The following is a 14,415-nucleotide window of genomic DNA, read 5'->3' as shown; positions in this document are numbered from 1 at the left end:
AAATTTTATTATGAAGGATATTATATAGTTATAAAACAAGCATTTTAAAGAAAAATAACTAATATTATCATACTAATAGTAAACACACAGTAGCCAACAGTACCTACTATTAATATATTACATATATCACATATATTAACTGATTTATCAACATCCCTCTTTACAGATGAGAAAACTGAGGCACAGATAGGTTGAGTAACTTGCAACAGGTCACAGAGTTGATAAGGGTGGAGGTGGGACTCAAACCCAGGTAACCTGGCTCCCAAGCCCATCCCAGCTGCCCTCACCCATTGTAGTAGTGCCAGGGCATAATGCTGGTACCTTAGAGGCTCACTGCAAAGGAACCCATTTTCTCAAACTAATTATCACTCAAGCACTGGCCAAGTAGCTCACTTGGTTGGAGCGTTGTCCCAATACACCAAAGATGCGGGTTCTATCCCCATAAATGGGTGGAACAAAATCAATGTTGCTCTCTTTCTCAAAATAAATAAATATCACTCCAAATATAATATAATAAATACAGTGATAAACAATTTTTATAAAATTGATCTTAGAGAGGGAAAAAGGAAGAGAGAAACATCAATCAGTTGCCTCCCGCATGAAGCCCCAACCAGGAATCAAACCTGCAACCCGGGCATGTGCCCTGACCGGGAATCCAACCCTCCACCTTCTGGTGCACGGGACAATGCTCTAATCAACTGAGCCACACCAGCCGGAGCAGTGATAACCAATTTTATCAAACACTTATTATGTTTCAGGCTTTGTTCAAAGCACTTTCAATACATTAATTCATTCCTCATTACAACCCATTTTACAGACATGGAAACTGAGGAACCCCATTTTACAGACTTACAAAGACTCAGGTCAATTAGATAGCTTTCCTAAAGTGACACGGTGTGTTCGTGATGGAGCAGGTACTCAGACCCTGTTATCTCTGATTCATAACCACTCTGACTACTCCTAAAATGCATAAAAGCATGGCTACTCTTTCATTTTGGGTGGCACTTATTAGATGGGGCAATAGAGATACCATTTTGCAAACCACTGGTCTAAACACCCATCTTCCTCTCCTGCATTTCCCAGTGGGGGTAACCGGGGGCCAAGAAGTGGTGATGGGAGTAGGTCACACAGTGCTTGAGGGCTGGAGCCAAACCCCTCTACTCTCTCTTCAAAGTTTAAAGGGAAGGAACTGACATTTCCGTTGAACCTAATGAGGTTTTGATACAGATGATCTCCTTTACCACCCCATAACATAGCTATTTGTATTTGTATTTTTACAGTGGAAAAAATTTTTGCTTAGTAATTCTAGTTAAGTCATTTGCCAAAAGCAAAATTCAAACCCAGGACCCCTGCATACAAACCCAGGTTGTTGCCACTAGATCACATAGCCCTTCCGCTAGCACCCTCAGCTCCATCCCTCCTGCTGCTGAGTCAACCTTCCTTCCTGATATGGACAGAATAAGTCCACCCCCTGACCTTGCTCCTCCACAGACATCCTTCAGAACCCTACAGCCAGATCTGCGCTCACAAGCCTTGTCTGCTTTGGGGCTTCAAGTCCCCTGACTTCTGTCCTGACCTCCCTCCCACACAAATGCAGGCGCAAGCAGGAGCATCAATGGCATCACTTCACTGAGACATTTGTGAATTGGTTCCAAGCTGGACTGGCAGTCTGGGAGCCTATGACCTGTGTGCTCTAGATCTTACTACTCAAACAGTGGTTTAAAGCAGCAGCAGCAGCAGCACCTCGGGGCTTGTTAGAAATGCAGACACCCCAAACCTGCTGAATCAGAATCTGCCTTTTAAGTGTTTTCCAAGGTGATTCGTTTGCACATTAAAGTCTGCACAGCACTGTTAGGCCTGAGTCCCAAGGGAAGCAGGCTTATGCCCACCTGCCCCTGTAACTGACCCTCTTCTGCCCTTGGCTGGGTTGTCAGGGGCAGCTGTGAGTTGGTTGATGTTATTGTAAAGAGAACTTGGATATTGAATTGCACCCAAGGCCTGGGAGATTACAGCAACAAAGGGAACCCTGGTTGGTTTATTGCAACCAGCATCTGCATGGTGGACTGAGACAGGCCCAAGAGACTTGTTGCGAAAAGAAGTTAGAAACCTTATTGCCACCGCCAGACAGGATTTTATGTCGGAACAAAGTGGAGAAATGGATAGGACTCTTGGTTCTAACTAAATTGACGTGTGCTAAATTGGAAATTAGTTTTTAAATGTTTGTTGCATTGAAACTGTGCATATGTATAATACTGACCTGGACACTAAAAGGAAACCTATTGTGACATTGGGTTTACTGAAATATCTTTAAAAACTTGTGACAAGAGTGTCTTCTAACAACAGTAAGAACAACAAAGAAAAGTACTAGCCTGACAGAAACTGGACTACTACACTGGCTGCATTTCAAAGTAGAGTGCATTGTAGAATAAACACCTACTGGAATCTAGCTGCTCTGTTGCAACAAGTTTGGGTTTGCTATTGAACGAATCTACAAGTCCCTGGCTAAAGGCATGCTCTTTTCTTGCAACAGGACCTTGTAGAGTGCCCCACTGTGCCAGCAGCCTGGGGCCTGGAGCCTCTGTGGACAGAGCCAGAGGGACTCCTATCACAAGGGGGGATGATGCTAGGAGAGCACATTATTATATAGGCAAAACTTATGAAGTAAATTGCCATGCGCAGGACAACCAGCTGACATGAAGGGCTGTAGAACTGCAGGCCTCAGCTAATGATAAGCTCCTATTCCATGCCTCTGGTGTTGGCAGGGCAGCAATGTTATCCCATCTTACGGTTGAGGACACCGAGACTCAGAGCTAAATTCAGGGGGTCGTCCAAGGTCTCATGATGGTGAACAGCAAGCAGGGTAGGATATGGACCTGGGCCTATTGGTTACATCCTACATTCCCCTGCAAGGAAACTACATATGCTTTGAAGTAGGATCAGGAAAAGTGTGGGAAGAAAAACATGCATATTTTACCTATTCAAACCTAGCATATTTTGTTGCAAAATTTTAAGGATCTGGACACCTATAACATATAATTCAAATATCTTATTTCTAAGAGACCATAGGTATCTGGAATTTGGGCAAATCCAAGACCAATACAGTGACAGTAAATCAAAGATGCAATTAAAGTCTTGTTTGGTTCAGTGGGAAGAGAGCTGAGTTCGTTTTGGCTTTAGGTAAGATATAACCTAGGTGAAAATGTAGTGTCTGGGATCCAGCTAAATCACATTCGTACTTTAAGGCCCAGCTCTAAGTAGCCAGCCACCTTTGTGAAGCCTTCCCAGATTCTTTCCCACTCCCAACCCCCAAGAGAGGTAGTGCCCGGCTCCTGGTCTTCACAGTTTACTGATGAGTTGGGATTTACTGGCTTCTACTATCTCTTCCCACTAGAATAGAACGCATCTTCGCGGGCTTAGCTAGTCCTACAGCCCAGCTCTCCTTTGCCGGGAAGTAGCAGAGAGAACTGGGATCTATCTAATGGACCTGGAACGTGGCCACTTCGTGCCATAATCCCTCTGCCACCTCCTGGCTACCAAACGCGAACTATTTCTCCTCAACAAAGACCACCGTGCGGTGCAAGCCCCGGGCGTTTCCGGGGCCACCCCACAGACTGTAAGCACGTGGCGGCCCGGGGCAGACGTCTGTGCTCACCCCTTGCCCCAGTGCCCGGCATGCCGCGAAGCACGGCCAGCGCCGAGCACAGGCTCGTGGATTGGGACGGAGCCGAGGGCAGGAAGCCTCGGCGAGTAGACGTCGCCACATGACTGAGTGGAGGCCACGGTTGTGAGTGCCCCGCGGGGCCGGGGGAGGGGCGCCAGGCCGCTCCGTCCAGCCGGGCGCCAGCTCCTCCCGCCGGGGCGGGTACCCACCGACTGCGGGCACACAAAGCCTGCTCAGCGAGCTCGGCGATCGGCTCCGCACGCCTGTGTCACCGCGCGCCGCCAGAGAGGCTTGGGGTTGGGCGTCGGGCGGCGGCAGGCCCGAGCATCCGGAAGCTGCGCGCATCGAACCTCCGCGGGTGGGGTGCGGAGGGGAAGAAGGAGGAGTGGGGGAGGAGGGAGCAGGAGTGGGGATCGGGAGGGGGGTGGAGGAAGAGGCCTCGCGCAGAGAGGGAGCAATTTAATTTCAAACACAAACAACTGCACGAGCGCGCACCCACCGCGCCGGAGCGTCGCCCGGGATCGGCGCCCGCCCCGTCCGTGCGGCGCGCGCGGGGGAGACGCCGTGGCCGCGCCGGAGTTTGGGCCGGGGGCCGCCATCGAGGCGGGGGCCGCGCGAGGGCCGGAGCGGAGCGGCGCCGCCACCGCCGCACGCGCCAACTTGGGCTCGCGCTTCCCGGCCCGGCGCGGAGCCCGGGGCACCCGGAGCCCAGCCATGTCGCGATCCAACCGGCAAAAGGAGTACAAATGCGGGGACCTGGTGTTCGCCAAGATGAAAGGCTACCCACACTGGCCGGCCAGGGTAAGCGGCGGGGCTGGCCGTCCGATTCCCCCTCCGGGCTTGGGTTGCATAACACCCGGGAGGGTGCTGGCGCTCCGCGAGGGGGGGGTCTGGGACCCCGACTTTTTCCCAGCGCCTCGAAGCCCGCTCGCCAGTTATATAATGGGGGAGGCGATGGGGTGGGGGCGGCGAACACCTGGCAAGACCGCATCCGAGCTTAGAGGCGTGTGCGCGGCGTGGGGACCCGAGGGCGCGGGTCACTTCCCGACTTGGCTCTGCGTGCTCACTTCTGCCCCCAGCCCCCGTTCTCCCAGCGGTTTCGGACCTGCTGCCTGGGTTTGGGCCGGTCGTGTAACTCCTCCCGCCCCCCAGGCGCCACCGCCACCCCCTCTGGGACCCCCTTAGAGACCCCCAGTTTCTTCATTGATTGTAGCCCCTGGCTCAAACTCCTTCCTGGGTTAAATGGTTCAAGAAGGATCCCAGCCCAGAAAGGAATAGATGGAGGCAGAGTTCGCTTCTAGAAAACTTTGGTTCAGGGCGTCCTTAAGAGGTCTGAAGTTGGGAGGGTCGAGCAGTGGTTGGGGTCGGTGTAAAAGGTGATCTACCTGGTTCGGAAATTATCCTCCAGAACTCTTCACTCCTAAGCCCCACAAAGATATGCCTCCATGTGCTGCCAACTCAAATTTGGGGCTGTGGGTGCAGGGGCCCTGTGGGGCAGGGATGTCCACTCCACACTGCCTCTTCGCGGAGGCGGGGCCCGGCGAGGCGCAGAGCGCGAGCTGCTGCTACAGATCCCCTCCACCCCCAACGTGAGCCTCTCGCGCCCCAAAGGCCGAATCTGCCATGTGGTGGATCAGCCCGCCAATATGAGGGCCCCTCCCCCCTTCCAGCACCTGGCCAGGTGGGAGGGTGGGGCCCAAAAGTCCTTCTGGGTGTGTTGTCATGTTTTCCCTGAGGACTGAGACAGGTGAAGTAAGGAGCGAGAAAGGTGGCCCGAGGGTGTTGAGGGTGTCACAGGGGCCAGTGCCTCTGGCAACTTATTTCAAAGTTGTTGTAGGGGAGGCCTTGGTGTTAGGTACCTAGAGTGCCTAGTGTAGGGCTCGAGCAGAGTAAAATCCAAAGGCAGAGAGGGGTGGAGGGAGGGCGTCTTCTGGGCTAGGGGGCCAAGTGTAGAATTTCCTTAAGGCTGTGGTTTGTTCTTCTTGGTGTGAGTCTGTGTCTTCATCTGGCCCAGATCCTGCTCTGAGTTTAGGAAGTTACCCCAGGCTCCCTGGTGTCCTGTTCAGTGTCAGGCCAACTTTGGGGTCACTCTGAGGAAACCCAGAAGACCCTTCCTCACTCTGTACCCTCTTCTGAGGAGTATCCCTAATCCCTTGAGCTCCTTATTTCCTGAAACTTTTAGATGTCTGGCCTCTGGAATGGGAATGAAGTGCAAAGAGAAGCAGGACTCTCCCAGCTTCCAGGGCCTCCTAAAGATTAGGGGAGGCAGCAACCACGGAAGCCTTGTGTGTGCATGTGTGTGTGTGGCATGTGAACACTCATGTACTTTACCCTGCACCTTTGATCCAACTTTCTTCTTGGCCTAGATGCCAAGGCCCTGGTGGGCAGGACAAGAACTGAATCCAGGTCTTTACTGCTCCTGCCTCCTGGGGTGGGACAAAGTCCAGAGACTAGGCTAAGGCCTGGGGAGGGGGTACAGCTGGAATGTAGTTTGCAGGGAACCCCTTCAGCATCGGGGAAGAGAAAAGGGATCAGGGAGACACTGATGGGCCTACATTGACCCTGTGAGGAATCTCTTAAGATTTCTGGCCTTTGGAGTGAGGGCAAGGCCTGGGGCTGGGGATGCCATCCATTTTGTCTCTTCCCAGTGGCCTTCAGGGCCGAGGGTGGGACAGGGAGGCCGAGGCCCTTCCTTTGTTGATGCCTGGGCCTTCTAGATAAAGTTAGGGCTGGGGAAGGGAGGGGAGAGAGATCAGACCAGGATCCCAGGGCTCAGGCCCCACCCTTTGCCTGTGCTCTGGCCCATGACTGTCACAATTAGGGGGGAGCACTACATCCAAGGCTGTTATTTCTGACGTGCATCCCCCTTAAACACCAAAAGAACAGACAAATCAGTCCCCTCACCATCCGTTGGATGTGCTCTTAGTCTCTAGAGTGGTGAAGCCTTTATTGGCCTGGACCCTCCTGAGATGGAGTAGGAGCAGGGGACCACCCCTCTCCCCTGGTGAAGGCCACTGTGTGGAATTCCTTTCAAAGCCCCTGCTTTTGGGTAGGATGGCTGATTCTGGGTGAGACCAGAACAGCCCAGGGCTGGGAGAGCCCAGCCAAAGGGGCCACGTGGTAGGCAAGACCTACCTGGAAGGATAGTGTGACTCCATCCTGACCTTCTCCTTTCCCTCTTCCTCCTGCCTGACTTCCTGGGGGATCTCCAAGCACTTAATTAACCTCCAAGACTCAGGGACCTCCCTGTCCCCCAGGTTCCTTCCTCCTTTCTCCCTTCCTGTTTCACAGTCCCAGAAAACCTGAGCAGTCAGAGGGCCTCACCCATCTTTCCTCCCTCTGCCCCTCCCCCACATCCAGGCACTACCTTCTCTTTTCTGCTTCTTGGGTTTGCCACACTTTCCCGGCCCCAACTGTCTCCTGCCCCAGATTTTCCGGTTCCTGGGTCAGGTGGGGCCTTGGCCCTGGGTGTGGTGGTTATAACCCTGACTGGCAGGCACTGTGGGCTTAGCCACCCTAGGCCTAGATTTGGTCCGAAACTGGGGTGCGATACTCAATCCTCTCCCCCACTCCTCACCTGGGAACTTCAAATCCCTCTTGAGACCTCAGGGTGTCCAAGGGCTCTGGGAGAACAGGATTTCATATGCTCGGCCTGTCGGATGGAGCTAGGCAAATGCAGAAGGGTGGAATTGGTGGGCCTGGCCTGGGAGAAAAAATAACTTGCCTGGATTCCTGGAATGGCAGAGAAGTAGCAAAGCCCTCTCCCCTGTTGGGCCAGTGGAGGGGGTATAGTGGGTCTCCAGCACTGATCTGGCCCCACCCTGACCCACTTAGCCTTGACTCATTTGTTGAGTCACAGCCTGGATATAAAGGCACCGCCTGGGAGACATATGTTTGTATTGGGGGTACAAGCATTCTCAGGGACCTCATATCATCTTCTAAATGCAAAAAGGCATTTCCTTTGTAGCTTGAAGGGTGGAAGGTCCACTGTAGAAGGGATTTCTCCTGGGGCTTGGGGGTGGAAATTTTATTAAATGAAAAGAGCGCGCACCTCCTGGCCCCTTTTCCACAGGTGCCCACACACAAGGTGAGGCAGGGGGGTAGATGCCCATCTGCCCAGGCCCTGGCCTCCCTTCTCTAGACCCACCTTATATTTGGCTAGAGGCCAGCAGGGTGGGTATATCTGGCCTGTCTCATTCTATTTTTAATTCCTATCCATTCTTTTATTTCTCCCCCACCCCTGAGGTTCGGTGGCTGCTGCTTCCTGAGTCCTGTTACACTGGTCAGCTACCTCTCTCCAAGTTTGATTTCAGCGGGAAAGGGACTGGTGGTCGGGGGAGTTGCTTTGCTGTTGCTGTGCTCAAGAGCACTTACCCCTCTCCTGAGCCTCACTTTCTCCCCTTTCATCACATATTTTCTAGGAGCATGTTCATGCTCTGGCTCTGGTGTGGGCCCTGAAAATGCAGAGCTCCAAGTTTGCTGCTGCGCTCTCAGCTGGAGATCATTAGATCCTACCCGGCCCTGTTCCCGGTGCAGAGATCCACCGGGAAGAAGCCTAGGGAAGGGGCTATTATTGTACTGTGCCATTCTTCTGGGATCTCTAAGCCCTGGAGGCTCTCATTTTGTTTTATTTTTTTGTTTTTTTGCTTCTCCCTCTGAGAAGAGGGTGGGGAACTAGCTGGTAACTGGACCCAGGTGTCCTGGCGGAGGACTGGCTCCTCTTCCTCCGCCCCCCTCCCCGCCACCCAGGTCTAGCTTCCTGAGAGGGCCCAGGCCCTCCAGCCCTAACTGTGGTTTCCAGCACAGCCCTGGGCCCCAGGAGCCAGACTCTAGGCTTGGGGGTGGGGTGTGTGTTAGTGTCCCCTCCTCCCCAATCCGGACAGAGGGCCTGGGGGGAGGGGTGGTCACATTCCTGGTAGCTGAGTGGCCCCTGGGGGCGGGGTTGAGTTGTCATGGCGATGGAGATCGTGTGTTTTGGGGGGTTGGGGGAACAGTGTCCCTTTCCACCTTCTGCATTCACACCTCAGCTCTCCTGGTCGCGGGGGGGCGGGGGTGGACAGTGAGCAGTTGGTGCCGGGCCTTCCTGGGGGGAGGGGCTGGACCTCTGTCCCCAGAGGCCACAGGGCAAGTGGGGGAGGTGCCCAGGAGCATGTAGACTCCATGTTTGGAGCAAGATACCCCTCAGATTCTTGCCCAGGGTTCCACCCTCTCTTCTGGGTCTATCTTAGCTCATTTCCATCCTCCCAGCTTCCATGTCTCCCGGGCCCCCCGGTCAGGTACTCCATTCCAGTCTTGATGCGTTAATCACTGCCTTGGCCTGTCGGCCCCTTTCCTATCTGCGCCTGGGGCCCAGTCAACATGGCCACCTGGCCTCTGTCCGAGGGAAGCCTGGTTGCTGGAGCTGCTGCAAGTGCTGCTGGGAGTTGTAGTTTTCCCTCAGTTCAGTTTGGCCTGGGCGTCCATGGCCTGATCTGAGAGGCTGGCTGGCCCACTGCCTCTCTGCATTTCCCAGGCCTCAGAACCTCTGCACCTTCACCACCAAGGCATGTGGGGCAGGGGACCAACTCAGGAGGTCTATCTCCAAGACCTGGCCTTCACTAACTTGCCCTGTTATTTTGGGCAAATCACTTTTCAAAGTGTTCCCCAGAAGCCTTTGGGGGCTGCTACTGAGGAGGGCAGTGGAGTAGGCAGCCCCTTAGCCTCACCCCTCCACTACAACCAGAGCTGTCTGCTTTGATCTGTTTCAGAGATTCATTCAACAATCTTTATTGTGCATCTTCTGTGTGCTAGGCACTGTGCTGGGGGTAAAAACAGACCTGCTCTCTGATTTAAGGGCAGGTATGCTCCATAGACATTAATGAGGTGATAATATGAATAACTAAAATTGGAATTGTGAAAAGTACTGTGAAGGAGAGGTGCTAAGAGTTTCATCTGGGAAGCTGCCCAGGTTGGGAGAGATGGAGGACTTTCTGGAGGAGGTGATGGTGGGGCTGAGGTTGGAAGCTGGTGAGGCATTAGTGAGTATAGGAGGCTGAAGGATCGCCCACTGGTAGAGGCTGAGGAGAGCGCACACATATGTGGGATGTACTATGTGCCAGGTTACAGTCATTTAGTCCTCACAACCCTGTGGCTTAAGTACGATGACTATCTCCATTTTACAGCTGAGGAAACTGAGGCAGAGAGGTTCTGTAAGTTGCCCAATGTCATACAAATATTGGCGGCAGTTTTAGGATTCAGATCTTGACATTATGAGCCCTAGATTCATGAAAAGCCATCGAAAGGTTTCCAGCAGGGGGAGGAAATGTTCATTCCCATCAACACTTCAGAAGGCTCACTCTGACTGCAGTGGGGAGAATGGGTTGTAGTGGGGCAAAAAGGGAGACTGAAGGAAGAGACAGATGCTGTAGTTTTAGTCCAGGCAAGAAGTGACAGTGGTTGGACCAGGGTGATATCAAAGACATGGAGGGTAAGGATAGGATCTGGGCATGTTGAGGGCAGAGTGGATGCTGTTTGATTTGTGAAGGAGAGGGGGTGACTAGGGTTTCTACTGGGCTGTCATGTCTTACTTTGTTTCAACAAAGTTCTACTGTTAAGAATGATTCCAAAACCACCATGGTGACCTCCTGGGTCCCTCTCAGTCTTACACTAATGCACCTTAGAGGGCAGCCCCTCCACCCCCAAATCCACAACTTCAGACCTCCAGTTCAAGCTAACTCCCCTCCTCTCTCCACAGATTGACGAGATGCCTGAGGCTGCAGTGAAATCAACAGCCAACAAATACCAAGTCTTTTTTTTCGGGACCCATGAGACGTGAGTGAGGGGGCAGAGGTGGGGAGGGCCCCAGGCAGACCACTTGGGGAAACGGGTGGTTACTGGCGCCCCTTCCCTGGCGGGCTGCGCAGCTCAGAGGCAGTGAGGGGCTTGAGAGCACAGTCTCCCATCTCTCACCAGGGCATTCCTGGGCCCCAAAGACCTCTTCCCTTACGAGGAGTCCAAGGAGAAGTTTGGCAAGCCCAACAAGAGGAAAGGGTTCAGCGAGGGGCTGTGGGAGATCGAGAACAACCCTACCGTCAAGGCTTCTGGCTACCAGGTGAGTTGCCAACTGCCCAGGAGACCCCCTGGAGAGCAGGTGTGGCCATAGGCTCTGGGCACCCGCGGCCCACACGTGATGCTTAGTCTTCAGGAATGGGTCTCAGAAACCAGGGCTTTCAGAGCAGTAGCTCATAGGGCAGAGGGGCGGGGGGAGGCTTCTGGCAAGAGGGGATGGGGTTGCAGGTGTGTGGTGTAGTTGTGAGGCCTGGGGGGCAAGAACAGGATGGAGGCGGTAAGTGGGGAGGCCTTTGTTGGGCCCAGCTAAGTGTAGGATTTGGCCTTAACTCTTCCGCAAAGGCTTCCTGGAGGAGGTGCTCGTGAGCCGGGCAGGATGAGGCGGGAGGGTGGGGGGCGGGGGTTGGCGGGGAAAGGGTCCCAGCTCCCTTTGGGAGAAGTTGACCCGAGGTTTTGCCTCCTGCTCCAGCCCTCCCCCCTCCTGCACAGAGCCCTGCCTGCCCGGCCAGTGGGTTTACCCTGGGGCTAATCCGACAGAGGTGGGTCTCAAATCACTTGTGAGACTGGGCACCTGGGTGGGGGTGGGGGAGAGGTGGGAAAAGGAAGGAGTGAGTGGCTGAGGGAGGGCTCTGGGGAGGGGGCCTAGCATGGCAGCCACTGGTGCCACTCAGCCTCTGCCGTCACTGCCACAGTCCTCCCAGAAAAAGAGCTGCGTGGAAGAGCCGGAGCCAGAGCCCGAAGCCCCAGAGGGCGATGGTGACAAGAAGGGGAATGCTGAGGGTAGCAGTGATGAGGAAGGGAAGCTGGTCATCGACGAGCCCACCAAGGAGAAGAATGAGAAGGGGGCGCTGAAGAGGAGAGCAGGGGACCTGCTGGAGGTAACTGTCCCCCAGGGTCCAGGAGCCGGGCTCCCAGTCAGAGACAGACTTGGCCTCTAGTCTTGAGGAGTCCCTTGCTGAGAGGATGGGACACAGAAGTCATTTCAGCCAGCATAGGGCTCGGGGGGACTGCGGATACCCAGGAAGGAGCCTCTGGAGAAAGGGGGGGGCACCAGCCGGTGGCTGCCATCCCCCTTCTCCAGCCGCAGTGCACCTCATCTCTACCAATCCTGCCTAGGACTCCCCAAAACGTCCCAAGGAGACAGAAGACCCGGAGGGGGAGGAGAAGGAGGTGGCCAGTTTGGAGGGTGAGCGGCCCTTCCCTGTGGAAGTGGAGAACAGCACCCCCTCTGAACCCAGCTCTGGCCGGGGGCCTCCGACAGAGGAGGAGGAGGAGGAAGCAGCCAAGGAAGATGCTGAGGCCCCGGGCGTCAGAGAGAATGAGAGGTGAGCGAGCCCTGCCCTGGCAGCTGGGAGGCGGAGACGGAGGGGGAGGGCCTGCAGCTGTCAGCCTGGCGGGGCTGGGGGCTGGGTGGGCTTTGCCAGGAGATGGCACTGGCTGGGGCGAGGGCAGGCCAAGGCCTCACCATTAACCCTTCTCCCCCTCCCACCCTCCCCCACAGCCTGTAGCCACCAATGTTTCAAGAGGAGCCCCTGCCCCGTTCCTGCTGCTGTCTGGGTGCTACTGGGGAAACTGGCCATGGCCTGCAAACTGGGAACCCTTTCCCCACCCCAACCTGCTCTCTTCCACTCACTCTCCCTCCCCAAGCCCAGCCCCTGGAGATTGACCTGGATGCGGCAGGCTACCTGGCCCTTAGCTCCATGTCGCCTCCATGTCTCCACACCCCTGGGATCTGAGTCACGGCCATGTCTTGTGCTCCATGGGATGAGATGAGGCCATTATATCCCTCCCTGCCTGGAGCTGTGTCCCACAGTTTCTGGGCGAGCTGTCTCCACCTCCTTACACCCCTTAGCCCCTTCCCTGGGCATTGTGGATCTCTGGGTTGGTTGGGATAAGAGTTAGGAGTAGAAAGGGTGGGCTTCTGGGGCCTGAGGGGGACAATCCTCAACTTGGGGTGGTGAAGTGGGCAGGAGGATGGCATCTTCTTGAACTCTTGTCCCTTCTCCCACACCTATTATCCCAGCTGCCTAGATTCAGGGAAAGTGGGACAGCTAGTGGGGGAGGGACTCCTTTCCATAAGCCCTTGATGATAACACTCATTCTTCCCTTTGCTAATCCCAGGAGTTCTAGAGGTTGTTACTCATCAGAAGATTTTGGGGCTCCCAGTTGTTTGGGGCAAGGACCTGGGATCTGAAGGGTTGACTCACCCAGCTTAGGTGGGAGTATTGAGGAATAGCTGTCCCCTTTTAGATCTTGGGCCAGAGATGTGATACCCTGGGGAGATCCCTAGCTGCCCATCACCTCTCCCCACAGTGCTCAAGGCCAGCCTACAGTCACATGTCACCCAGACATAAAGGAGAAGACACATTTTTTAGGAAATGTTTTTAATAAAAGAAAATTAAAAAAAAAAAATTAAAGACCCCTATCCCTTTGTGTGCCCCCCCCCCTGCTCCTTTCTTCCCCACTGTTGCCCTCATTTCTGAGGTACACTGGGAGGCTCCCCTTCTGTTTGGGCTTGATGACTTTCCTTTTGTAGCTGGGGCTTTGGTGTTCCTTCTGGTGTCATTTCCCATCCATATACTCCCACCTGGTGCCCTCAGTATTGTCAACAGATCTGATTTGTAAACCCACTGAGAGGACGGGGAAATGAATGCCCTCTCCCAACCTCTTTCTAGTGGTCTCTATGCCTCTTCCATCTCGTGTCCCTGTCACCCTTGTCCCTCTCCCTAGGGCTCTGATGAAAAATTGCTGACTGTAGAAGTTTAGCTCTCAGAACCGTAGACAATTTCAGTTCTAGGAAAATAAACCCATTGATTACTATGTTGGATTCTGACTGATTTTTGGGGGGTGTATTGAAAAGAGGGGAAGGGGAATACAAATGATTTCCAAATTAACTTTTCTCAGTGAGGTAGGTGGTGTCAGCCTCTCTTCCATTCTCAGGCTGTTCAAAATACCAAAATTCTACATGAGGGCAGTCACAGAACAAACTACACCATTTCGTTTTACTTCCCTTGCCCAGCTACTGTTTAACATAGGTTGCCCCATAAGCACCTGGAAATATTTTTTAAAAGGTTGCACAAGATGTAGGGTGTAAGAGGGTGTCAATATCAGCCAAAGCGCAGGATAGCCATGGAAGTGGGGGTATTTGGGCTGGTTGTAGAGGTAACTGACACCCAAGGTTGGAGCCAAGTATGCCAGGCCCCCTTAACTGGTGATTAGAGGCGCGGAGGTTGATAGGGTGGAATCTTCCCAGCACTAAACCAGTGAAATGGCTGGATTAGACCACAGGTTCCTTTCAGATTTGACATTTTGTGACTAGATCATTGACTGGCATTGGAAAGGCCCACGTTACATCCCTTCCTTTAGAAGACCTATGACAGTTTTTTAATCTGTCTTGGCCGCGTCCAACAGAGAAGGGCTTGTGGGGAGAGTACTCTCTGTAGCCTTCCTTGGAAACAGTGGCCTCTGTTTTGAACTGGAAGCCACAACCATCTAGAAAATGGAGCCATCGTCTCAACTACAATTCCCAGCAGCCTTCACAATACGTTCGGGAATGTGCCAGGTGCGGCAGCCTATCCCGCTTTGCCTCCAACTTCCGTCATGCTTCACCGTGATCTTACGCTTCCTTGATTTCCTACTCGACTCAATTTCCTGTTTCAGCTTGCTTCGTAGCGTCGGACTACAACTCCCAGCATGCAGAGGGGCTA

At 53.8% G+C, this 14,415-nt stretch overlaps 1 protein-coding gene across 1 annotated transcript; it reads left to right on the top strand.

Moving 5' to 3' along the window:
• The first annotated feature begins 4,350 nt into the window (after nt 1-4,350).
• Nucleotides 4,351-13,528, top strand: HDGF (heparin binding growth factor). Its single transcript, XM_087828314.1, has 6 exons — nt 4,351-4,462; nt 10,395-10,471; nt 10,613-10,751; nt 11,401-11,586; nt 11,825-12,033; nt 12,210-13,528. Exons 1-6 carry the CDS (start codon nt 4,376-4,378, stop codon nt 12,214-12,216), a joined length of 705 nt encoding a protein of 234 aa, XP_087684440.1. The 5' UTR covers nt 4,351-4,375; the 3' UTR covers nt 12,217-13,528.
• The last annotated feature ends 887 nt before the right edge of the window (nt 13,529-14,415 follow it).

The sequence above is a fragment of the Miniopterus natalensis genome, chromosome 19 (assembly GCF_054644295.1).
Source record: "Miniopterus natalensis isolate mMinNat1 chromosome 19, mMinNat1.hap1, whole genome shotgun sequence".
Classification (NCBI taxonomy): Eukaryota; Metazoa; Chordata; class Mammalia; order Chiroptera; family Miniopteridae; genus Miniopterus; species Miniopterus natalensis.
Note: the sequence above shows the minus strand (reverse complement) of the source record. Positions and strands in the feature narration are given on the sequence as shown.